We start from the raw sequence: 25,372 nt of genomic DNA on the forward strand, positions 1-25,372 counted from the left end.
GGTGATTTTTTCTGAATTTTTTTCCCCTTCGTCGTGTCTCGTTTGGTCCCTTCGCTCGTCATTTATCGTGTCTTAGATTTTTCTGGTCCCCCTCTCCTTTTAACGGTCTAGCTTTATATTAGGGATCTAATAATAAGCTCTTAATTACCGCTAGAAATCCCTGCGTATTATTATCCGGAGCACGGCCATCTTTCCCTTTCGGAGTTGTTTCTTCCCTCCATGTAGGAAGGTTTTTTCTTTTTTTTTTTTCTTAATTTAAAAAAAAAAAAGAAAAGAAAAATAACATCCTATCCGCTCGCTTCCACACTTTTCATCTTATCCTTACACCTTCCACCTCTTATCTTCCTGTCCTTCGTTTTCTCACCTTCCCCTCTCCTCCCTCTCCTCCTTTCCTCTTCCCTTCCTTTTCTTCTTCTTAAACGGGTCATCGCGACAAATGTTATGAGATGAGACTATCTTACCGTGTTGGTCTGGCCGCACTCTTTATCTTCGCCGTCGTCCTGATAAAGCGCCATCTCGACTTCCTCCAGGATGATACGCGGCCCCAGTCTGTTTGGCAGCTCAACCTAGGCGGCAACTCTGGTTCTCAGCAGCAGGAGCAGCAGCAGCAGCAAGCTCCCAATCAGGGATCAAATGGCCCGGCAGTGAACCCGCCCGTCAAGATCGCCCAGCCGACCTACGAAACGACACCGATTATTGTGCCTAATGACCGAGTAATTGTGATGGCCAAGTTGGCCGCGGAGGATACATCATGGGTCAGCAATGAGCTCGCCGAGTGAGTTTTATCCTATCTTCCAGAAAAGCCAGCTGGCGAGATGTGCAGCGGACTAACCGTGGGTTTTTTTTTTTTCACCCCCTACTGCAGATGGCGAAATTTCATCTACACCGTCGACGATCCCAACGCCGCTCGTCACACCCCCAAGAACAAGGGTCGCGAAAGTCTCGCTTATCTCGAATACATCGTGGACCACTACAACGACCTCCCGGCGACCATCGTCTTCCTTCACAGCCACAAGGACGGCTGGCCGGGCGCCTGGCACACGGATACGATGGACTACAGCAACGTGCAGGCGATCCGTGCCCTGCAGACCGATTTTATTCAACGGAACGGATACGCCAATCTTCGCTGCCAGGAAACCCCGGGTTGTCCGGACGAAATCAGGCCGCGCGGGGACTCTCACCGCCCCGGGAAATCCACCGAGAAGGTTTACGCGCAGGCCTGGCAGGAGCTGTTCAACAACACCGACGTGCCCGAGGTCGTCGGTGTGCCCTGCTGCTCGCAATTCGCCGTCTCGCGCGACCAGGTCCTCAAGCGTCCGCTCACGGATTACGAATGGTTCTACGCCTGGGTGCTGAACAATGAATTGGAAGACGACGTGACCTCACGCGTGATGGAGTATACGTGGCATATTATTTTCGGACAGGATCCGGTCTAGTAAGTTTTTCTGATGTCTCCAGTTCAGCCTTGCAGATCCGCATCATGATGATCGTGATCTTCGACTCCGTGATCGTCCGTCGCTAACTGTTTGTCTCACTTGCAGTTGTCCCGACGCTTTCCAGTGTTACCAGGATGTTTACGGAAACCCTTACTTCTGGTAATTCTTTGTACATAATACCCTCTTGTTTTCTTTTTTCCTTCTTGTCTTCATATATTGCACCTTGGACGAACCGTCCGGTCGTCGTATTTTCTACCATGTTCAAAAGGTGTTTGCTGTATATGGCTCGGGACTCGATTTCTTTTTTTCTTTTCCATGTTTAGAAATTATCCATCACCACTGGTCACCAATATTGTTCATATATTGCATTGGAGTTCATGAAGCTAGGAGCGCGGAATTTCATACAATTCATCTGCATCTCAACTCGTATTCCACCTCGTGAAGGGAAGGGAACGGCCGGCTGGCATGGTCGTTGTACGACATGTCTCGTTCATTGTCTCGGCTTTGTCCTGGCACTTCGGTATGCATAACTGCCAGCTACCTACAGCTACCTTTTAGCTCTTCGCCTGGGGAGCTAGTTGATTGGTTGTACGACCATGGGGGTGTTGGCCAAGCTTTCACTCAACAAGCTGATTGGGTATACGTCTCTCTTTGTTCTCGCGAAACGAGTGTAGGCAGGATCCTATGTCAATAGTTGAATAGGCGAACACAGATGGATTTGAATGAAAATCCAAGATATCACTAACATAGTCGACTACTACCTATTCACCACACCCCATGCCATATACATCGATAAGTGGCTCGCTCGTACCTACGCAGTACACAATAGTATATTGCAATCCAGCCTAGTCCGTATCTGCACCTCCAGGGATAAGACGGGTCGTCCAGGATGCGGCTTCCCAGCAGTGAACAAGCCACGGTAGGTTATCGCAGACTGTCCTCGTGACTGGTCACCTGAGCTTGACTTCGGTTGTCTTTACTGCTCTAGAAACCAACCACCGCTTGACTATTTATCTTTATTGAGAATGTTCGGGACATGGCTGCCACAACGGCGTTAAATACGAATCAATATCATTTACCTAGTTATCGAGAAAGTATAATGGCCGACACAATATACCTAGTAGGGCTGTTTATCGAACCATCCAAGCCCGGTGTCTTGGATAGCCCTACGGAGTATACTGCGTACGAGTCCCGGAAATGGTGCAAGGCAGGTGACAGATGTGGAATGAAAGCTTCACTCAGGCATACTCCGTCCCGGTATCAATCAGGATAAAACGGAACGCTTTATCTAACCACACAAAGAACCGAGCGCAAAGAAACAAGAAGAAAAGAAAAGAAAAATACCAAGCTTTCCCGGCCTCATCCAGCGAGCAGCAAGTGGAGAAATCGCGGGTCTAGGGGGTGAGATTTAATTTGATCTAATGCTGATAAACAACAACTAGTAGGCATTCGTGAGGCTCGTGGGTTACTTGACTGGCTGGCCGATGCAGAGAGTGAGGGTGGAATGCTGTTGCCTGTATGCGTCGAGGGGGCCAGATTTCCAGATTACCAGCTGCAGTATCCGATTCCGATGCCTCAGGAACGTAGTCCGCAGTCCGTAAGCTGCTAGACTGATAATCTAATTCCGCTCCTCGGGTCATGAGTGGATGGCACTATGTTTCTGGTGGGTCAGGGTATGCTGTATTGCGGTCCGCGCATCGCACTTGAGGCTTGGTATTTTATTTTATTCGAGTTTGGTGAAGGAGGATTCGGCTGCCGGGCGTTGGTGCTTACTGTGTTCTACTCCTCCGGGCAATGGGCTGGGTTTAGACCGTTAGATTCAAGACATGACTCGCGCCGTAGATGCCGTCTTAGTAGATGCACCATATGACTGTCTGGAAAACTCGGACTGGATAACCTATCTTAGTCGCTCTGGTCAGAAAACACACCATACTCCGTACATCGTGTCATTTGCCATCGAGTGGCGTGTAAGAAATAACGGGACCCGAGATTGATGTCTTGCTGCTAGCGACGCCACCGACGCCTGAAAGCAGTCCGGGCTATAATTAAAATCTGAGTCATGGCGATTTCGGGATAAATGAGTGATGAGCTGGCTTCAATTTATACAGTGGGTTGGTAATTTAGTTAGATTGATATGATGTGATTAAAGAGGAGAGATATGGGGTTTTCTAGATATCAATCAGTTTCTATTGATACGCGTCAGTTCCAGAGGGGTAATAATAATATGTGTCTTTACTTCCTGGTAAATTTTGAATACATCTATCAGCCATTATCTTGACGATGCAAGTATACTAATATGCTAATGAAGTACAGTTATTCGCTAAAATCATCTTATCGAGACTGGCTGGTTATAATAAGAATCATGTCTTAGACAAAACATCTAGTTCTGCGGCTAGTAATGTAACCGTGCAAACAACCCTACTCCATAAATCCATCCCCACTCATGGATAGCGGTAAACAAAAGATAAATAAAGACGATATGGACCATAGGATAAGACATTCGCTTCAACATCAAATTTAGCATATGATGTTATGCTTATTCAACGAATAGATTGCTAAATTCCGGGAGAAAGCAAGTCGGTCATTTGCCGTACATATTGATAGAACCCAAAGAGCAAATACCTATCGTGAAACAATATCGAAGTGCCGCATCCAACTCGGCACACGTTCTGACGTTCCACTACGGAGATGTCCACAAGGCTGAGATTTACAACATCATGTATCTCTCGTATTAGATCAATAGATCACAGAATCCTCCGGACACAACGTCTCTGTAGGAGATGAGCATCCCCCAACAAGCCAACAAGGTCTGGACCCATCGCGTGGCCCCTCTTTCATCTATTCCTTCAGTGCGACTTCGAGATCGCCGCCATCTGTGCCCTACCCGTAGAAGCCAGTGTCGTCGCCGTACGGTTTGATCAGCGACAGGATCATCAGCCCTATTCCAAACTTGGGATAATAGAGTTTGTATTTCATCGGGATGATTAATGACAAGAGTGTTATCCTCATGAGAATGCCAGGGATGGGGGATTGATGTAAGAGAAGTGCATGGTCGAACAAAAGTTTTTCTGGTAGTCGCTGCACTCATAGAAAAGCATGCGGTGATTGAGATCTAGGACAATGGTTAGGTTATGACGCTATCGAAGGCATCACTACTCCGTAGGTAAACATAAATTGGTGGTTAGCTGCTGAAATGGCACAAGATTCGAATGGTACTCAGTCCGTGTTTATAATGCGGCAGCCCCTTCAAGTTCAGCAAATGAAATAAAGTTGCAAATTCGGCAAGTAAATCAGTTTGAAGACGCCCAGAAAGGAACGATAACCCTGTAAACGCGGTTTATTAGGTCCGAATAGCGAAAGAAGCATTGATGATGCTGGGAGCCTGGGGCATGGTTACCTTCCTAAAATGGATTAGTGACCCTGTGACCAAAACTCTAAAGTACCACAAATTTCACATGACCATTTGGGTCTGGTTGGAATGGAAAATAACAAAAATTGTATAGGCGAAAATATTTGTATGCTTTTACTACTACCAAAGGAGAGCGGAAATGTATAAAAATGAAGAATCAATGACACATCCGAGTAGGGTATATAAAATCGTTTTCAAATTCAAATTATCGCCTTTTTTGCGACTGTGAGAGATGTTTGAAATGTCTCATGTTGTCGTTGCTATCTTTCTTTGAGATCGAGGTTTCAAGCAGTCGGTCGGGCGTGAGCGGTCAGCTTAGCGTTGGCGGTAAGGATGATCCCCAGTCGATTCTGCCGGTCAACTCGAAGGTGCGGAACAACCACCCACCGGACTACAGTACGCCTTTGTAGTACAGAAGTTCGGTAAAATGATATCCCTTCTGCGCAGAAAAGAGTATTACGCTAATTACAATGTAGACAGGGTAAGCCTACCAGAATTCTTTCAAGCAAAGTCAAAGTGAGTCAAAATGAGTCACGGCGACCTCAAGCTTACCGCCTTCGGTAAGATATCACTGAGGCGGTAGTTTATTCTGCCACTCAAATAAACCAGCTCCGCTCTTCGCTGTATCGACTTCCGTCTTACACTTATCGACAATTTCAAGCCTCTTTCTTCGGCCTGACGCAACTGCAACATTCATTTATCTTGACGGAAAACGACCGAATATCCAGGGAAGATGGAAACTCCTGGATCCGTCGAGTCGAAATGGCTGACTCAACTGGCGGCCATGCGCCAGGCCATTGCCGATCTGAACCTCCCGAAGGACCCCGCGAATGACCAGCTCGGCTACGGCAGCGACTTAGAATTGGACCTGGATGACGAGTATTCCTCGCCCGGGACAGTCGATGATATCTGGGATGTCATCAGTTCCGACGATGAATCGAGTGCCGGCTCCGATGAGATCGACGGGTTTGCCTTGTCCTCAGATGGCCTATCCTACGACCAAATCTGGCTGGAACAGAAATGCCAGGGTCTCGCTATTCAAAAGCCCGGGTTGGATGTGATGGAGCTGGTGCAGCAAATCACCGCAGCGCTGGCTGCTGACAGCGGCGACGACGAGCTCCAAATGTCCCTCGCCGAGATCGTGGGATTCGACGACTTGGAATTTGTGATCGAGCTGATTGCGCACCGGGCGGATATTCTGTCGAGCATGCGGAATGGCGTCGAGGCCCAAACCGATGGTCTGATGTCCGGGAAATTGCAGACAAAAGCGGAGCGGGAGCAGGCGTTGTGGCAACAGGACTTTGACCATAAACATGCCCCATTGTTGCCGGCGCAGTCGAGAAGTGAACCGCAGTACCCCCATGTTTTCAAGACCCATGACACGAGAAATACTCTTGCGCTGGGAGGGAAGAAATATGGTTTGCCGCTGGGCAGTAAGCAGGTGGAGGAACAACGGTACACTGAATGCGAGATCCCAGCGTCAAAGGTTGGTTCGCTGGCAGCTAATCAGAAACTGGTCGAGATTGCTTCTCTGGACGGACTGTGCCAGGGAACATTCAAGGGCTACAAGACTCTGAATCGCATGCAAAGTCTGCTGTACGAAGTCGCTTACAAGACGAACGAGAACATGTTGATCTGTGCTCCGACTGGTGCTGGTAAAACCGATGCTGCCATGCTGACGATTCTGAACGCCGTCGGGAAAAATACGATTCCAAACCCGCTGGAGCAACCGGAAGCGACCGAGTTTGCGGTTCAAGTGGACGATTTTAAAATTGTTTACGTTGCACCCATGAAGGCCCTGGCTGCTGAAGTCACTGAGAAACTTGGAAAACGACTCGCGTGGCTCGGAATTCAGGTTCGCGAGTTGACTGGCGATATGCAACTGACCAAACGGGAGATTGTGGAAACCCAGATCATTGTCACTACCCCTGAAAAATGGGACGTGGTGACGCGGAAGAGCACTGGAGACACTGAACTTGTCCAGAAGGTGCGCTTGTTGATTATCGATGAAGTTCACATGCTTCATGATGAGCGTGGTGCCGTTATCGAATCTCTCGTGGCCCGGACTCAGCGTCAGGTTGAGAGCACCCAGTCTCTTATTCGCATAGTGGGGCTGTCTGCTACACTGCCGAACTATGTCGATGTTGCCGACTTCCTTAGGGTCAACAAGATGGCTGGGTTGTTCTACTTTGACGGTTCTTTTCGACCGGTTCCTCTTGAACAACACTTTATTGGTGTCAAGGGCAAGCCGAACTCCAAGCAGTCTCGCGAGAACCTTGACATTGTATCTTATGAGAAGGTGCGTGATATGCTTGAGGAGGGGCATCAGGTCATGGTCTTTGTACATTCGCGGAAAGATACTGTCATGACAGCACGGATGCTCAAGCAAATGGCTGCGGAGGATGGGTGTGAGAACCTCTTCAGCTGTCAAGACCACGAAGACTACTCGAACGCTCTAAAAGACATGAAACATGCTCGTGCTCGAGAGTTGAGAGATTTATTCGCCAGTGGCTTTGGCACACATCATGCAGGAATGAGCCGAAGTGACCGTAATCTGATGGAGCGCATGTTCTCTGAAGGTTTAATCAAGGTACTATGCTGTACGGCCACGCTTGCCTGGGGTGTTAACCTCCCTGCCGCGGCCGTTGTCATCAAGGGAACCCAGCTGTATAACCCCCAGGAGGGTAAATTTGTCGACCTCGGTATCCTGGACGTGCTGCAAATCTTCGGTCGTGCCGGTCGTCCACAGTTCCAGGACACGGGTATCGGCTTTATTTGCACAACACACGATAAGCTTTCTCACTATCTTTCGGCAGTGACTTCTCAGCAACCGATCGAATCTCGGTTTTCTAGTCGACTTGTCGATAATCTCAACGCGGAAATTTCTCTAGGAACTGTCACTTCGGTGCCAGAGGCAGTGCAATGGCTGGGATATTCTTATCTTTTCGTGCGCATGAAACGCGAACCGCGCAATTATGGAATTGAATTCGCCGAGATTAGAGATGATCCCATGCTCGTCCAGCGACGCCGCCAGCTTATCATCCAGGCTGCTCTGGTTCTGCAAAAAAGTCAAATGATTATCTACAACGAGAAGACGGAAGAACTTCGCGCGAAAGATGTTGGCCGTATTGCAAGTCAGTACTATGTACTGCAAACTAGCGTTGAAATTTTCAATGAGATGATGCGTCCTCGAGCCGGTGACGCGGACGTGTTGAAGATGATCAGTATGAGCGGCGAGTTCGACAACATCCAAGCACGAGAGAGCGAATCGAAGGAGCTTAACAGGCTTCGCGATGAAGAAATCCAGACAGAAGTAGAGGGAGGAAACGACTCACCCCACGCAAAGACCAACATTCTACTTCAGTCGTACATCTCGCGTGCCAAGATTGAGGACTTTGCTCTTGTTTCAGATTCAGGATATGTGGCCCAAAACGCGGCTCGTATCTGCCGTGCACTATTTATGATTGCTTTGAATCGGCGCTGGGGATACCAGTGCGAGGTACTCTTGTCAATGTGCAAGTCTATTGAGAAGCAGATCTGGCCTTTCGACCACCCTTTCCACCAGTTTGATTTGCCTCAACCTGTCTTGAAGAATCTGGATGAGAAGCTGCCTTCTTCTTCTATCGAGGCCATGAGAGATATGGAGACCGCTGAAATCGGACAGCTAGTCCACAATCACCGCATGGGAAAGACGTTGACGAAATTGATCGACAACTTTCCCACCCTCAGTGTGGAAGCTGAGATCTCACCATTGAATCGTGATGTTTTGCGCATCCGGCTTTGCATTTACCCCGATTTCGTCTGGAATGATAGGCACCATGGCGCTTCGGAATCTTACTGGATCTGGGTTGAGAATTCGGAGACATCTGAAATCTACCACCATGAGTACTTCATTCTGAGCCGGAAGAAACTCCATGACGATCATGAGCTGAACTTCACTATCCCTCTCTCGGATCCATTGCCAAGCCAGATATACGTTCGTGCGATTTCTGATCGATGGCTAGGAGCGGAGAGTGTGACTCCTGTGTCGTTCCAGCACCTGATCCGTCCTGACACAGAGAGCGTATACACAGATCTCCTCAACCTGCAGCCGCTTCCAGTGTCGGCTCTTAAGAACCCAATTCTGGAAGAGTTGTATGGACAACGGTTCCAGTTCTTCAACCCGATGCAGACTCAGATCTTCCACATGCTCTATCACACCCCAGCGAATGTCTTGTTGGGTTCTCCGACAGGAAGTGGAAAGACAGTGGCTGCAGAGTTGGCCATGTGGTGGGCTTTCAGAGAAAAGCCAGGATCCAAGGTTGTGTACATCGCACCCATGAAAGCTCTCGTTCGCGAGCGTGTCCAGGATTGGAAGAAACGCTTGACCGCAGCGATGGGTCTCAAATTGGTTGAGTTGACTGGTGATAACACCCCTGACACCAGGACCATCCGGGACGCTGATATTATCATCACAACGCCCGAAAAATGGGATGGTATTTCTCGTAGCTGGCAAACCAGAGACTACGTGCGGAAGGTTAGCCTGGTCATTATTGATGAGATCCATTTGTTGGGAGGTGATCGAGGTCCCATTCTCGAAATCATTGTTTCCCGAATGAATTACATAGCCTCGCAGTCAAAGGGTTCTGTACGACTGATGGGCATGTCTACGGCTTGCGCGAATGCCTCCGATCTCGCCAATTGGCTTGGAGTCAAGGAAGGGTTGTACAATTTCCGGCACTCTGTTCGTCCTGTGCCTCTGGAAATCTACATCGATGGATTCCCTGAGCAACGGGGCTTTTGCCCTCTCATGCAGTCGATGAACCGACCAACATTCCTTGCTATCAAGAATCACTCCCCCGAGAAGCCAGTGATTGTTTTTGTCGCTTCTCGTAGACAGACCCGTTTGACCGCCAAGGATTTGATCAATTATTGCGGTATGGAGGATAACCCTCGTCGGTTTGTTCGCATGTCTGAGGACGACCTGCAATTGAACCTTGCACGAGTCAAGGATGAAGCCTTGAGAGAAGCGCTCAGTTTCGGTATTGGGTTGCATCACGCTGGTTTGGTTGAATCTGACCGACAGCTGTCCGAAGAACTGTTTGCAAACAACAAGATCCAGATCCTTGTCGCGACAAGTACCCTTGCCTGGGGTGTTAACCTTCCGGCACATCTTGTTGTGGTCAAAGGAACGCAATTCTTTGATGCTAAAATAGAAGGCTATCGGGACATGGACCTGACCGATGTCCTGCAGATGTTGGGTCGTGCAGGACGTCCACAGTTCGACTCGTCTGGTATTGCACGTATCTTTACTCAAGACTCGAAGAAGGCGTTCTACAAGCACTTCTTGCATACTGGATTTCCGGTTGAGTCTACCCTGCACAAGGTTCTGGATAACCATTTGGGCGCCGAAGTTTCGGCTGGTACCATCGCAACTAAGCAGGACGCCTTGGACTATTTGACATGGACATTCTTCTTCCGAAGACTGCACAAGAATCCGTCTTACTACGGTCTCGAGATTTCAGCTGAAGAGCACAACACCATTGCCGCCCAAACCATTGCTCAAGACTTCATGATCGAGCTGGTCGACAAGTCGCTCGGTGAACTGGCTGAATCGTCGTGTGTCATCTTTGATTCTGCAACGGGCGATGTCGACCCTACTCCGTTCGGCAAGATCATGAGTTACTACTACCTCTCGCACAAGACAATCCGTTTCCTGATGACGCATGCGAAGTCCAACCCTTCGTTCCAAGACGTGCTGAGCTGGATGTGCTCTGCGACTGAATTCGACGAGCTGCCCGTCCGACACAACGAAGACCTCATTAACGCCGAACTCGCCCGCAACCTGCCCCTATCCGTCGAATCCATGGGCGACCTTCCCCTCTGGGATCCCCACGTGAAGGCCTTCCTCCTTCTCCAAGCCTACATGTCGCGAATCGACCTCCCCATCTCCGATTACGTCGGTGATCAAACCTCCGTCCTGGACCAGGGAATCCGTATCCTGCAAGCCTCCATCGACGTCATGGCCGAGATGGGCTACTTCCGAGCCTGCCACCTCCTCATGTCCCTCCTCCAATGCATCAAATCCGCCCGATGGCCCGAAGACCTCTCCTTCTCCATCCTCCCTGGCATCGAGCTCGGCGAGAAGCCGCGTGCCCTCCCTGACTCCCTCGCCGCGCTCTCTTCCCAACCCCCGGCATCCATCTCCTCCCTCGCCCGCAAACTCCACCTCCCCTCCTCCACCGCCGCCCAATTCACCAAGGCCGCCTCTTTCCTCCCTCACCTCTCCATCTCCGTCCCTACCGTCTCCCCCACCGGCATCACCGTCTCCATCACCCGCCGCAACCCGCCCACAAAACCCGACCACCAAATCTACGCCCCTCGCTTCCCCAAACCCCAAACAGAGGGCTTCTTCCTGATCGTCTGCACCGCCACCCCAGACGGCCAGGACGGCGATCTCCTCGCGCTGAAGCGCATCTCGTGGCCGTCGTTCAATAAACAGCGCAGCATCGCGGGGAGCGCCGGCTCGAGCAGGAACCCCAGCGAGAACAAGAAACCTCACGCAAAGGGCCCCTTGACGGTCCGCTCGTCGGTCAAGTTCCCAGGCCTGGTGCTTGCCGAGACGTCGGAGCTTCGTGTCAATATCAAGGTCATTAGTGATTCGTACCCGGGCATGGAGTGGGACTTGCTCAATGTGAATGTCGACTTGGGGGCTGGGAAGCAGAAGCAGCAGGTTGTGGAGGAGTCGGCGAATTATCCGGCGAAAGAGTGATTTGGTTGAGCTGAGCTTCTGGGGCTTGGTTGTCCCCTCTCTCGCGTTCTAGAGGATCATGCATTCACCATAGAGCCTTTTGTTGATACTGGTAAATAATATTTGGTTGGAATGTCAATATTAAAAGAGCTACGAAAGACAGCGAGATAATTGATACATAGATAGTTATACGATATATCTTTCATAGATTTATACACTGATAACTAGTAAATCATCACCTACCCAACAATCTATCTACAGCTCCATCCACCTGACCTCTATCCAACAACCCAACCAAGTGCAATAAAAAACAAGACAAAGCAAAATCGAATAAGAGCATGGTTTCACACCAGACACCGCCAGAATGAATAAAGTATGGGGAAATCATCAAGCAAGAAAGAAGAAAATAAGGCGCACGCAAAAAACCTGAAAATGCGCGAGAAAAAGAAGAATCAGAAGCGTCGTCAACGACGAACGAATTGGCAGTTAATCCGTCAAAATAAAAGGGAATAAAAAGAATCGGCCACTTCCAGCGCCTTGCAGAACAATTTGGGAATGGAGGGAAAGAGAAAAAAAAAAAAAAAAAAAGAAAAAAAAAAAAAACTGTCAAAAAGGAAAGATGAGAGAAAATATATCAAGAGCAGAAAGCTGGAGCCGCTTCACGGGGCTCATACACTCTCAATTCTCACGTCTTGTGAATTGCCGTGACGATGTCCGTAATGAGCGTCGGTGACTTGGGGAGTTCTAGCTCTCCTAACCATCAACCGCTCATCAGGAGTCAGCCGATCTGCCCGAGGTTTGATCGGCACGATCGTCTGTTTCTTGCCCCGGGACACGGACACAGATCTTGCGATGGAGACCTCGACAGTAGGAATAGTGTCCATTGGTTCCGCATCAAACGTTTCGGTAGCGTGGAGGTCCTTGTTGTCATCGCCAAGCGGCATGCGAGCGGATTCGGCCGGTGAGAATGCTGGCTTGCTTCCGGATGGTGAGATAATCCGGCAGCCTGGGTCGCGGGCGGCATTGAGAGGCGTCAGGATCGGTGATGATGATGCCGAATCATTGTCGGCTGGCTCAGGTGGCGGCAACTCTTGGGTGTTGATGGTAAGCGCCTGGGCTAGTTTCGGCTTCGACTCGTTGGTTGGCGATTTCTTGTTGAGGATCTCCCATTCCGGCTCCCCCTTTGGATCCACGTAGCTTCTGATTGACTTGAGCCTTTGCAGCATGAATGTTTCATCATCCGAACCGATAGACGTAGAAGATAAGAAAGACGACACTGAGTCTTGTGGGCCATGTGACGAGGACTTGGCTGGAGGGCTGTGTACCATGAGCAGGACGTGATCCTTCTCCGTTGCCGCGCTACCGCGACGAGTTTCGGCCATGGAAGTCTGGCTCCTGTGTAGAGGGCTGGGGCCTCGGGGTAGATTCTGAGAGCCCAGAATCTTGGAGGCTTTGCTGACCTTGCTAGACGGAAACAATGTGAAACTTGGGGATGGAGATTTCGAGCGGGTTGGTGACGTTGCTCGTCGCGGAGGCGGGGGAAATTCTGGGGAAGCCGGTGGGTCCTATTCAATAAATTAATGATCTTGAATCCCACTGGAAATGAAAGAATGAGTGGACTACCTGGGCCTTTGGAGCCTCTATATCCTCCATTGTCTTGCTCCGCCGATCCGAAGGTGCGGGCTGGTCCTTTCCTAGAAGGCCCCCAAACATAACGCTGTATCGTTCCATCTGGACATCAGGGATATCGACTTGCAACAACGGTCCAAGGTTGGGTTTCTTCTGGTCGGCATTTTGATCGCTGCTCGGAGTGCTGTTTTTGGGGCTGCCCATGGAGCTTTCCTTGGGGCTATCCTTGGGGCTATCCTTGGAGCTGGTTTTGAAGCTGTTCTTGGCATTGCCCTTGGGGCTGCCCCGAGGCCCATCCCGGTTGCTTTTGGTCTTCTGCGGACTCTTTTCTTTTGTTTTGGGCTCAGACTGAGGCTTAGACTGAGTATCAGACTCCAAACATGGCCAAACCTCGGTGTTTGAGATGGGTTTAGTCTGAGGTTCGGACTTCGGCTGAGCCTGGTAGTCAATCGAATGGGACGAGCCCTGCAGCGGCCATTCGTTGTCGGAGCGGACCTGATAGAAGGGCTGGTTTGTGCTGGACGTAATTGCGCTTTTCGCTTTGAATAGACCGCCAATCTTCTTCCATTTACTTGGCTTCCGTTGAATTGGTGGCGATTTCTTGGTGTCCGATACAGTGTTGATAGCCTTTTCTTGCATTTGTGACATCACATTTTGCGTCTCCACCATCCGAGGACTACCCAAAGCGATACCGATCATGTTTTCTCCATGTCCTTTTTCAGACTCCACCGGGGAGGGAACTGCCTCGGCAGGAGGCACGGCAATGCGAAAATCGAACCCAGAGCCGTTGGGTTGCGGCTTTTTGTTTTGCTGGCGGCCTTCTGAAGTCCTTGGGCGCTGGAAATCCCAGTGGGCCTGATTTGGTGGACGGTTTTTAGTCGCTCCATTGTTCAGATCTTGGAAGTCATTTCGCGGTTGCGCATCTGGACGCTCAGAGACAGGGCTGCAAATAGCCGTTGTGGACTGCGGTATGCGTGATTTGGTGGACAAGATCCCTTTAGCCATTTCTCAAGATCCTCTAAGCTAGCATATATGCTAGGGCAGGCTGTATCGATCCGAATAGATTAAAAATGGGAGAATTCGAACAAAGAAAGAAAAAGAAAAAGAATAAAACAATAAAACAATAAAACAAAGGAAGCTAAGGAGCGGAAAAGACAGGGACAGTTAACATGAGACTCAGTCTCTGTAGAAAAGAATGGACAGGCCTTCCAGAAGGCCCCAAAGAAACGGCGAATGTAGATGGACCAAGAAGAGAAAAAGAATCAACCGTGCAGAAGGAAAAGGAGATGATTACAATAAAAGAGGACCAGGCATACGACAGTCATTGTGGAGCCTCAGTCGCAGAATACTGTATCTAATTGAGACGGGTGGTAGGGGCCGGCTAGTGTTGAATTTTAGATTAATTGTAGATTGGGCGAAGCGACAACGGCAAGACAGCCAACGAGAATCCCAGACACCAGCAATGCCGCCTCCGAGGCCCAGGGGCCTACACAAATCCTTTGCGTAACGAACCCCGGAGGCAATTTTTTATCGGCCAGTCATGGGTGTTGGAGGGGTCGTTGGGTATGACAGTAATCAGTGCTATTGGGAATCGCGCACGATGCTTATTTTGGTGGCTGCAAATGAGCATCAGAAGCGGGAGAAATTTAATTTGCGAGCACGGGTAAGGAGCCCATCTTTGGGTAACTTGGTTTCATACTAATCGAAACCCGTCCGAATGGGCCAATGAACTCGGACAATTCGAGTCGCCCAGGGATCGTCAAGAAAGCTGATACTTCTCAGCACGGATATTTTGTCACAGCCCTTTTCGCCCGACGTTGGAAGCAAGAGGGACATTTTCAAAACTCGACCCTGCAGCAGTGCCAGAAGCCCATCGTATGACGCACTGTTGCAAAACGTCTCCGGTTCAAAATGGATGATCTGCGAAGGGTGTGCGGCTAGAACCACTGCTGGTGCTCGCTTGGATCTAGCCTCTGGCCGTCATTAGTCCATAAGGGAAATTAAACACAGTCAAATACTGGCCACGTCCGAGCCAACATGATGGACATTGACTTATTGTCCGAGATGAGAAAGGCTCTGTCTTAGAACACTTTACGGTATCATCTCCATGGCCATGGTCATAACCTGAGACTTGAAACTTTTCAAGTCGGGGCCCACCTGTCTTTGCAGCCCGTGCATGTACTCAGCTCAATGCCGCGAGGGCAGGCAGATGACAGGAGCAAAGGCCAATGACTTCATCAGGCGCATGCTCTGACGTGATATGTTTGGTCCATGATACATATGGACGAGGGTGAGAGAGTTGCTGATGGCGAGGAGAGGAAAAGGAATCCAACCTCCGGTGTGGCAGATGATCGAAGCGACTGCCTGAACAGGACAAGCGTCGCCCGTGACAGACACATGACTTGGGACACCTATCGGAATCAGATATCTCCTACGGACTACTCCGTATACACCCCAACCCGGCAGACGGCGCTGGAAAAAAGAGGCGGTAAGAGATCACCGGACTTGATTGAGTCTCTAGTGCGGTTAGTTTCGCGCATGGAACTATGCTATACTTGACTGGGCTGTCTTTTGGACTTTGGAGGTCACTAGGGCCCATCCGGTGCCCACCGTTACCTGCTATCCCCCACCGCCTTTATCGGCGCAGAGCTTGGACTTGGACAGGAGACTGCCCTGGAGAGCCGGGTGAGAAGAGGTGAGGCTTCTGCATCATATGCAGGCAGGACAATGCAGAACACGGGGAATAACCGCCCTATGGGGAGGTCGAGTCCAGAGGCGATGAGCACCGGCAGTGGCTGCAGGGCGACCAGTCGATCAATAGTGTATGGAATACTCCGTATGGCGTTACATAATCGGCGGGGCAGGCGCTCTCAAGGCTCAAGAAGTCAAGTCGCTCTGCCAGCACAGCCCACCCCACCTTCTGCTGCCCTCTAAATCATAATAATAATACGAAAATAATAAAATAGTTAATAATATTCACGCTGACTACTTCCTCTTCTTCTCCTCCCACAACTGTGACCTTCCACCCTTGAACACGCCTTCTTCAGTAAGCCCTCTTCGCATTCCCTACCACTACGCTCTCCATCTAACCGGCTTTCGAGCAGCATCCTCCCCCGCCGTCACTCTCTATATCTCCTCTCCCTTTTCCGACCTTTCCCGTCACCAGTTCATTCCACCGTCATCATGGGTGCTCACTCCGCTATCTGGCAAGGTACGATCCCAAATTGACATTTCTCTCTGGCTGGACTCGAGTCAGTTATCCGTGTGATTCATCGCTCACGTCTGCTCTTCCCTTTCTCTAGGCTATGTCGATTCCAGGTACCGTCCACATCCCCTATCTACAACCTACCCCGCACTGGACCATTCCCACCGCTCCCGCGAAATTTCGCATCGCTGTTCTGACCACAATAATGCTGCAGCTTGATGGGATCCGGTCAATTTGACAAGGCCGCTATCTTGAGCTACGACATCTCCGGTGTCGAGGCCCAGTCCCCCGGCTTCTCGGTATGACACATCCGGCCCTCCCCGACTTCCGACTCCGTACAGATGTCCATTAACGCCCATCATAGATCTCGCCCCAGGAACTCCAGGCTATCGTGTCTGCCTACTCGAGCGCCGACGTCGCCCGAGGAAACGGTATCACCGTTGGAGGAGAGAAGTTCATCACCATCCGTGCTGATGAGCGCAGTCTGTACGGCAAGAAGGTACGGACACCGTCACCTTGAATTTTTCTTTTGCGAAACGGGGCGATAGATTCCACTCGGACGATGTGGATTTGCCGACTAACCATCTGTCGAAAATGTAGGGCAAGGAGGGTATCGTTATCGTCAAGGCCAAGTCCTGCGTCATGATCGCCCACCACCCCGACACCGTGCAGCTGCCCAACGCCGCGACTGTCGTCGAGAACCTCGTCGACTACATCAACAGCGCTTAAACGAAGGTTGAAGGGGAAATGAAATTTTTTTGATGTCGTTTTTAGTCGCCATAATCGACAGTGTACCAGCTTCGAATATTGTATCACGATGACGGTCCTGTTTTCCATCTCTTTCTTTCTTCCGCCTTCCCTCCGCCGTCTTTCTTATTCCCGTCCATTTTCTTATCATCTTCACATCTAAGGCATAGCTCGTAGACATGTGCAATAGGTACTACTACTTCTTCTAGTACGCACTTAAATTACTTCTTCAAAATGGCATTCGCTCGAGGGTTGAGACTCAGGACTGCAGCGTTCGTTGATTGCAAATCTTTTGTTTATTCCCTGGCGGATCAATTACTCTACTGGCTGCCTGCAGGTCTGTGTATGCCTAACTGACTCTAGTTCTTGCGATTGACTCCTTATTTGACATCATTGGAATTGACTATCCAGATTGACCATCTGCTACTTATATGCACGTCATATATCACAGACATTATCTTTTACAGAAAATCGACGAATAGCAATGCATCAAACACTGGTTGTCAGCAACATAGATTAATAATTACATATCCTTAACATTATATATCACGTCCCTTGCCATATCCATGACCATTTTACCGATCCCACCCGTCCTAGATCCATCATTCTCAACCGAGAAAAACAGACCTAGGAAACGAGCTGATCCCGACGTAATGGCCACAAGAGTCCATATCGTATCCATCTAATCATGCAACATCCGCTTGAGCTTTTTTTTTTCGAAAATCGGTCGCATAGTCATACAACATAATTCGTTCAGGGCCTTCTCTGCTCGCCGATCCAAAGAACGACCCCCCCACCACCTCCTCCTCATCCCCTCCCTCCCCTGATCCATTCCGCGTATACCATACCGCTATACCGGCAACTCCGCATTACTCCGGCCCCCAGCCAGCGTCTCCAACGCCTTCTGGATATACGGCCCCACGACGGGCACGTTCCCTGCGAACTGGCCGATCGTGATGAGGAAGTCGCCGAAGAGGATGAACAGGCCGTACAGCTCGATCAGAAAACCGGTGAGGGGCCAGCGCAGGAGGATCAGGAGGATGCCGGACGCGAAGGCCGCGGTTCCTTTTAGCTTCTGGCGTCGCGAGAAGAAGGCGATGGTTTTTTGGAGGCCGATGATCAGGGTGAGGCCGATTAGGAAGAGGATCTGTTGTGGGGTTGGTTAGTTTGGGATTCGGGTTCGGGGGTTTGGTTGGAGGAGGCGTACGTTTCCCATTGCGAGTCTAAAGTAGAGGGAAGGGGTTGGTTAGTCTTTCTTGTTCTTGTTTTTTGTATTCGTGTGTAGAGGATGAGGTATACGCACAGCGAACGATCAAAGAACATCAACACTCCTCCGAAGAGGAATAGCCCCCCTGTGTGAACATGTCTGTCAGTGGTCTGTGACGCGATCGCGAGTCGCGAAAGCCCAGAGCAAGATGCGCCGGATTGCAAGGGTCTTTGCGTCACCTACCACCGGAGCAAAAGATAACACCGATCTCTGCGACACTTGTTAGCCGTCCGTCGTCCTGACTGAATAGTCCAGCGTCCGCGTCGAGACCGAATGCTTACTCTGGTTATCGGAGAGCCACATATTGGGCATAGTCAACAATTCTTGAGTCTGTATTCAAAAATGAAAAAAGGAGCTAGGTGATGCGACGGAATCCAGGCAAAGGAAGCAGTAAAAAAAGTTGAAATTGTCGAATTACGTGGCGATAGAAAATAAGGTCGGAAACGGATGTACTCCCGCGCGCGGTATATTTGTGCAGAAATCCGTCGAGAAGAATCCCTTGCTGGTTTTTCCGTGAACCTAATATAGTAACGATAAATTAAGGTAGAGAAGGGAGGCAAAAAGTGTCTCAGCGGGCGAGAAGTCTAATTTGGGTCCAAAAGAAAATGATATCGTGGCTTGGACTGAGGCCTGGGACTTGTCAGTAAACAATTCTGGCTCGGTTCTGCCACGTTCCCTTTTCGTGTTAGGCTGGCGCTACGCCGGATGGAGAGGGCGGTCGGGTGGACAAGTCGCACTGCAAATCTAGCGTGTCCTGCTGATATTTCAGCACCGTCTTCCGTTAAAACATCTGGATTGCAATCCAAAGTGCTACACCAGTGCTGCTTGGCACCATGCTTTGCAAGTGACTTCGGCCTACTTTGCAGGTTTTATGAAGACCAGACAGCTGAATATCTGCCTTGTACAATTGAAAGCTAAGCATTCTAGGTGCCAACGGTATCCATGATACATGATTTATGGCAATGTACATTACGATGTGCAGAAAGAGCATTGGAAAAACCGGACAACCTTGGGCTCGCACCCCATCCCTTGTACTTTCCCTTCCTATCCCCCTTATTTATATTCCCAGCCTTCTTCGGCTGCCTTCACTTTTAATACGCCGCGGCGACAGCATCTCCGGATGCTGTAACTGACGTTCCCGACGGTGGAGCGTCGGTATTAGTCGAGTGCTTTTAGCACACAAGGCGAAGATCGACTCAATTATAAAGGTCACGAATAAGCCGGAGCGTTTTCTTTGAACCTGTCTCGAGAGGGGCACGGTGGGTGGAAAGGGCTTGACTGTGTTGGCCGTACATATATCGCGTACTAGACAAATGACATCTGTAATCGAATGTGTTAGCTTTGGGTATTATCAATTGAATATCGCTATATTGTAGCTAACCTTTGGGTTCAAAGACCATCGCGTAAGATCCGAAATAGATGGCATACGCCGTCCTTCTCTACTTGAGCACAACATGTGCAGCTCTCAGCTCCAGATAACTCTCCGGTACACCCTGTGTCAACGTCCTCACGACGCCGAAGACCTCCCGATCGTGGTATCGCAGTCTAGTCTTGGGGTCTGTGTAAGGGGCAGGCAACCCCGTGATATCGCAATACCGAGTCTGCTGCGACGGGTGCAGCGACGGCGCCGATTCGATATTCGTGTAGGTAACGGCAGGACCGGGCTGGAACGTTGCGCGAGCGTTCTTCTCCAGGACCAGCGTCGAGAGGTTCTGCGCCGCCTGGGCGATGTTGGGATTCCGGGGGGTGCCGTCGGCAGGCGTTTGCGTTCCATCGGTGCTGACGGACGTGGCCGGAAGGGGAGTCGTCGCTCCAGAATTGGCCTGCGTCGCCATCTGCGAGGCCTCCTTTCGAGTGCTCTCGGAGATAAGCTGCTTGACGTTCTTGTTGCGGCGCTGCGAGGGCTTCCAGTGTGGATTGCGGAAGGGGCGCGCGACGTGCGCAATGTCAAGGCTGTCGAGGAGCCGCTGATGGGCTTCGTTTTCGGCGGGGGTGGGAGGCGGCATTGTGATCGGATGGGTGAGAGGTCAATCTTAGGATGTGCAGAGGATGAGTTGGCTCTGTGGGATGGTCTGCGTGGCGGAGGTGATGTCGGGGTAGGAGTAGGAGTCTGGTAGAGCCGACGGGCTGGTTGCTTGGATAGGACCAAGGGAGAAAAGTGGTACACCGCCCGCGATGCAGCGTATAGGCTATTGCTGAGGTCAGACAATGACTGTATTTATATATGGGATCTTCACTGGTCTTCTTCCTGCCTTGATCATCTTCATTTGTCGACAGAATCAAAGAGGAGAAGCTCTGGTACGGTCACATGATCTGCCATATCGGGCGACCCTCCGACAAGCAACAAAACAAACATCCTCCGGCACGCAAGACACTCTACATATACACTGAAGCAAAAATGGTAGGTTTTCGGCTATAGAAATGCTTTCGCTGTATGTGGGACTGACGTGTTGTATAGGAAAGTCCACATGAACATCAGCAGGCTCTGCTGCTCCAGCGAATCATCAACAACATTGTATGTTATCAACGGTGGCTTGCTCCATATCGCCATGATTAACCAAGGTCTAGGAGAAACTTAACGAGTCCGTCATGGCCATGAACAAGAGTCTCCAGGTTTGTCACCCTGTCGAGAAGCATTTTATTCCTATCCAGATACTAACGTACGCCGCAGGAGGTCAATATTCAGAACATGAACGTCGAGCTCGTTGCCCAGATGTTCAAGAACTACCAATCCAACGTCCTCTTCCACTTGGAAGGTATGATATCAGTCTATTTCGTCTTAATTTCTGAGTAGCGCTCACCATGTTCTAGCCACGGAGAATTATAAGGAGCCATCTTAAATGGCGTTTTCTTCCAGTATGACGAAATGCGATGATTACGAGCCAATTACGCAAGGAAAACAATACAATTCATGTCTATTGTCTTAACCGTATTCACTTTTTAGAAGACACTGTGTAGTCAACTATTATTCTTTGAAGCAACATAAATTTGTATCAGCGAGTCTCGGCCCAGCAGGGACGCCCAGAGACGGTCTTGGCAGTACAAACGCTGGCGGTGACCGGAGCCCTTCCCACTTGCGCCGGGCAATTGCAAAGCTGGGGTTAAGCTTCACGTTCCTCCATCCCCGGTAATCCGGACGATTTCCTACTTTCCTACCCGGCCCCCGCAGACACCGCCTGAGACCATCCAGCGAAATTCCCCCGGCCTTCCCCATCCCAGCTTGCGACCGGCTTGCAATGCGGTAAACCGCCGTCGCCGCCCCGGAAGCTCCTGAATCGCCGCTGGCCTGACCACCGTCGTCATGACTATCACATCGGTGCAGACCCTTCTGCCCGGCCGCTTTGGGATCAACTCGACGGAGAAAACCGCCGCGAAGAAACCTCCCACGCTCTACAATGCCCAGGACCATCCTTTCAAGGGCTACCACCCGCCCCAGACGGAAGGCTATGAGCGGAGCAAAGCCAACCCGGACACAAGCGCTATCGTGATCGATAATGGTGCGTTGGAGTATACCATGGCGACGTGGAATCGAGTTTGTTGGCGGATTTGCTAATCTGTGGTCATGCTGTAGGCTCGAACCTGCTCAAGGCGGGCTGGTCGTTCGACAAAAACCCCCAGTTAATCGTGCCCCCTGTGATGAGCCGGTACCGGGACCGGAAGTTGAACAAGGCCTGCCAGTTTCTCGGATACGATGCCTACGTGGATGCTACGACGCGCGGTCAACTGCGCTACGCTTTCGACCCCGGCACGAGTGTCGTCGGCAACTGGGATGTCATGGAGGGATTGCTAGATTATACCTTCATCAAATTGGGAGTAGACGGAGCCAACGGAGGCGTCGACCGACCCATCGTGATGACGGAACCGATCGCGAACCTCAACTATCCCAAGCGAAGTGAGTGAAACCGAGGTTTGGTATAGGATTCCTGAACCTTTGAGCTGACATAACCGCAGTGATGAATGAGATCTTGTTCGAATGTTATAATGCGCCCTCCGTCGCGTACGGAATCGACTCGCTGTTCTCGTACCGGTATAATCGCGGAACCGACGGATTGATCGTCTCCTCGTCCCATACCTCCACGCACGTTATCCCCGTTCTGAATAACAAGGCACTGCTGTCGAACTGTTCCCGGCTGAACTGGGGCGGCATGCAGGCCTCGGAGTACCTGCTGAAGCTGATGAAGTTGAAATACCCGACATTCCCTGCGCGCATGACTGAAGCCCAAATGGAGGATCTGGTTCACAAGCACTGTTACGTCTCGAAGGACTACGACCGTGAGCTAGGCGGCTACCTGGACTGGACAGGTCTCGAGGATAGGGATCGTGTTGTTCAATACCCTTTCACGGAGCATGTGGTGCCAGAAAAGTCCGAGGAAGAACTGGCACGGATTGCGGAGAGAAAGAAAGAGAGTGGACGCCGGCTGCAAGAACAAGCCGCCAAGATGCGCCTGGAAAAGCTTATGAAGAAGGAGCAGGAGCTAGAGTACTATAAAGATCTACAGCGCGGTCTTGCATCGGAGACTAAGAAGGAGATGAAGCGGGTTCTGGAAGCAGAGGATCTGAAGGACGAAGCTCACCTTGAACGATTGATCCGGGACCTCGAACGTTCCATCAAGCGGTCTAGAAACCGAGATCTGGGTGTGGAGGAGAACGAGGAGCCGAGCGAAGAGATGTCTTTCCCGCTGTTGGACGTCCCGGATGAGGAGCTGGACGAGGCTGGCGTGAAAGAGAAACGCCACCAGCGACTCATGAAGTCCAATGTTGAGGCCCGTCAGCGCGCAAAGGCCGAGAAGGAACGAGAGAAAGCCCGCCAGGAGGAAGAAGAGCGCCTCGATCGAGAGAGGCGGGAGAATGATTTCGACAACTGGCTCGCAGAGAGGCGAGCAAATCGCCAGGTGCGCTCCCTATCCCTGCTCTCTAAACATTCAAAATACTAATGCCGTTGCAGAACGTACTGCAAAAAATTAAGGAACGCGACAGGTTCAAGGCAGACCTTGGTAACCGCAAGTCCCTTGCCAGTCAAATGCGCATGAAGACCCTGGCCAACCTCGCCGCCGACGGTCCCAAAAAACGAAGAAGAGGTGGCGACGACGACAACTTCGGTGCCAACGACGATGATTGGGGTGTCTACCGAACGGTTGCAACTGGTGAACAGAGTGACGAGGAGGAAGAGGAAGATCTCGGCGGGATGCTGAATACGGTTGAGAAAGAGCTTCTCGAATACGATCCGGATTTCACGGAAAACCACACCCTGGCTGCTCAGTCCGACTGGACTAAGAGCTTAGTGCACGTCTTCCTGCGCGGTCCCTGGCCATTTGACCCCGAAAGCCAACGCGAGGCCCATCAGCTGCATCTCAACGTCGAGCGCATTCGAGTGCCCGAGATTGTATTCAAGCCGTCAATCGCCGGCATTGACCAAGCAGGATTGATCGAGGTTGCCGCAGATGTGGTCAACCAGCGGTTTTCCAACCCCGAGGACCAGGCCAAATTACTGCGCGACGTGTTTTTCACCGGCGGCAACACCATGTTCCAGAACTTCGACGAACGGTTCCGCAATGATTTCCGCGCTTTCCTGCCCGTCGACGCCGAGCTGAACGTGCGTCGGGCCAAGGACCCCGTGCTCGATGCCTGGAAGGGAGCCGCCCAGTGGGCTTCTAGCGCCGAACTGGGCAAGTCGTCCGTCACTCGACAAGAGTATCTCGAGAAAGGCAGCGAATATATCAAGGTACGTAATGGATCCCACCGAGACCAGCTTGATCTCCATTACACGATCGCATTGGCCAATTGCTAATTTGCCTCTTCCGCAGGAACACGACCTGGGGAATATCACCTCGTGGTAGACTAGACACGTGTCACGAATCGAAACCTCTCGTTTGGATCTTCGCTGCGTAGTCTGTTTTACACGGCGTCCACATGTCCCATGATCCACGTTCCATGCTTGATCGGGACTACCACCTACTTACACAGCCCGGGTCCTGGCAGACCAAGCGGAGATCAAACACGGGACTCAGGGAGTTTGGCGTACGGGAAAATTCACCAGGATCGAGATCGGATATCATGTACGAGAGACGACTTGGTGGTGTAGTTGGGAGGTTGCATTGTGGAGTTGCACTTACGATTCTAGATTGATTGATTGTGAGCTTTAAGGCTGTAAGATACGCCGTTTATTCCGTCCATGCAATATTTATTACTATAACCCTGTCCTATATTCATGGGATTTATGACTTCCGCTCTAGACTTTGGATGATAGAGTCATCGATCCAGCCGGTATCACCACCCATTTCCCCCCTTCTTTCTTCTCGACATTCGATGTCGAAACCAGCAGCTTGTCCATCCATCACGGGATAATCATCTCAGCCCTGTACCCCCTCCCTCTCTAACAGATCGTAGCCACTGCAGTACCCTCCCACCCCCAACTTAACTGAAACCAAACCAAACCAGAGCATCCTCTACATTCCACACCAAGACATGTCTATCCCCTTGGTCTAGAGCTGCAACCATAAGCGCCAACGGCGCTGTTAAGACATATTCCTACGATGGACGCAAGGGGCCGAAACACTTTATTTTGAAAGTACCCCCCTCCCTCCCTCCCCTCCTTGAAGGGGGCCGTGCCGACCTGCAGAATTGGCTTTGCTTACAGGAATTTATGCATGGTGAGTTGACTGTTTGTTGACAGGGTTTGATTCTGGGGTTTAATTTTCTTTAGGTTTGTTGGGTAGCAAGGTCGGTAGGTAGGTTTATTGGACTGATTGTTTTGATTTTAGTAATTGACTGTTTTGGGATTTGTTTTGGATTGAAGGGGGTTAGTCTATCTTGCATGGGTGGACAAAGTACTACTACCTAGGTATATACTTCGACGTACTATAGCAGAAATGATGATGAAACCATAACTTCACACGTCCAGGATGAATGATCCGGATCCGGATCTGGTAGAATTCGAATCAGAACCAAA

The 25,372-nt window shown here is 50.6% G+C and overlaps 8 protein-coding genes across 8 annotated transcripts; 5 read left to right on the forward strand and 3 right to left on the reverse strand.

Moving 5' to 3' along the window:
- The first annotated feature begins 268 nt into the window (after positions 1 to 268).
- P170DRAFT_440099 (DUF3431 domain-containing protein) lies at positions 269 to 1,853 on the forward strand. Its single transcript, XM_024849992.1, has 3 exons — positions 269 to 775; positions 866 to 1,435; positions 1,542 to 1,853. Exons 1-3 carry the CDS (start codon positions 447 to 449, stop codon positions 1,597 to 1,599), a joined length of 957 nt encoding a protein of 318 aa, XP_024700196.1. The 5' UTR covers positions 269 to 446; the 3' UTR covers positions 1,600 to 1,853.
- A 3,617-nt stretch (positions 1,854 to 5,470) lies between these two features.
- Positions 5,471 to 11,753, forward strand: P170DRAFT_440102 (RNA helicase SLH1). The gene has a single exon (XM_024849993.1). The coding sequence runs from the start codon at positions 5,579 to 5,581 to the stop codon at positions 11,594 to 11,596; it is 6,018 nt and encodes a 2,005-aa protein (XP_024700197.1). The 5' UTR covers positions 5,471 to 5,578; the 3' UTR covers positions 11,597 to 11,753.
- A 429-nt stretch (positions 11,754 to 12,182) lies between these two features.
- P170DRAFT_415726 (uncharacterized protein) lies at positions 12,183 to 14,209 on the reverse strand (the record flags this gene model as incomplete). Its single annotated transcript, XM_024847077.1, has 3 exons — positions 12,183 to 13,140; positions 13,199 to 13,400; positions 13,554 to 14,209. The coding sequence occupies 3 exons, from the start codon at positions 14,207 to 14,209 to the stop codon at positions 12,244 to 12,246; spliced, it is 1,755 nt and encodes a 584-aa protein (XP_024700198.1). The 3' UTR covers positions 12,183 to 12,243.
- A 2,112-nt stretch (positions 14,210 to 16,321) lies between these two features.
- pfy1 (profilin) lies at positions 16,322 to 17,546 on the forward strand. The gene is made up of 5 exons (XM_024849994.1): positions 16,322 to 16,415; positions 16,507 to 16,522; positions 16,624 to 16,708; positions 16,774 to 16,908; positions 17,010 to 17,546. The coding sequence occupies exons 1-5, from the start codon at positions 16,388 to 16,390 to the stop codon at positions 17,136 to 17,138; spliced, it is 393 nt and encodes a 130-aa protein (XP_024700199.1). The 5' UTR covers positions 16,322 to 16,387; the 3' UTR covers positions 17,139 to 17,546.
- A 382-nt stretch (positions 17,547 to 17,928) lies between these two features.
- P170DRAFT_440105 (Got1 family protein) lies at positions 17,929 to 19,052 on the reverse strand. Its single transcript, XM_024849995.1, has 5 exons — positions 18,705 to 19,052; positions 18,607 to 18,633; positions 18,460 to 18,508; positions 18,364 to 18,379; positions 17,929 to 18,303 (listed from the first exon to the last, which is right to left on the reverse strand). The coding sequence occupies exons 1-5, from the start codon at positions 18,733 to 18,735 to the stop codon at positions 18,007 to 18,009; spliced, it is 420 nt and encodes a 139-aa protein (XP_024700200.1). The 5' UTR covers positions 18,736 to 19,052; the 3' UTR covers positions 17,929 to 18,006.
- Positions 19,053 to 19,862: 810 nt separating this feature from the next.
- P170DRAFT_449969 (uncharacterized protein) lies at positions 19,863 to 20,429 on the reverse strand (the record flags this gene model as incomplete). Its single annotated transcript, XM_024851081.1, has 1 exon — positions 19,863 to 20,429. The coding sequence occupies one exon, from the start codon at positions 20,427 to 20,429 to the stop codon at positions 19,863 to 19,865; it is 567 nt and encodes a 188-aa protein (XP_024700201.1).
- A 210-nt stretch (positions 20,430 to 20,639) lies between these two features.
- On the forward strand, positions 20,640 to 21,348 carry P170DRAFT_391362 (DASH complex subunit DAD4). The gene is made up of 5 exons (XM_024845938.1): positions 20,640 to 20,824; positions 20,882 to 20,938; positions 20,992 to 21,036; positions 21,095 to 21,179; positions 21,235 to 21,348. Exons 1-5 carry the CDS (start codon positions 20,732 to 20,734, stop codon positions 21,261 to 21,263), a joined length of 309 nt encoding a protein of 102 aa, XP_024700202.1. The 5' UTR covers positions 20,640 to 20,731; the 3' UTR covers positions 21,264 to 21,348.
- A 162-nt stretch (positions 21,349 to 21,510) lies between these two features.
- P170DRAFT_391367 (actin-related protein ARP5) lies at positions 21,511 to 24,347 on the forward strand. The gene is made up of 4 exons (XM_024845939.1): positions 21,511 to 21,920; positions 21,995 to 22,315; positions 22,375 to 23,315; positions 23,369 to 24,347. The coding sequence occupies exons 1-4, from the start codon at positions 21,725 to 21,727 to the stop codon at positions 24,209 to 24,211; spliced, it is 2,301 nt and encodes a 766-aa protein (XP_024700203.1). The 5' UTR covers positions 21,511 to 21,724; the 3' UTR covers positions 24,212 to 24,347.
- The last annotated feature ends 1,025 nt before the right edge of the window (positions 24,348 to 25,372 follow it).

Source organism: Aspergillus steynii (genome assembly GCF_002849105.1).
Source record: "Aspergillus steynii IBT 23096 chromosome Unknown P170scaffold_8, whole genome shotgun sequence".
In the NCBI taxonomy this organism is placed as follows: domain Eukaryota; kingdom Fungi; phylum Ascomycota; class Eurotiomycetes; order Eurotiales; family Aspergillaceae; genus Aspergillus; species Aspergillus steynii.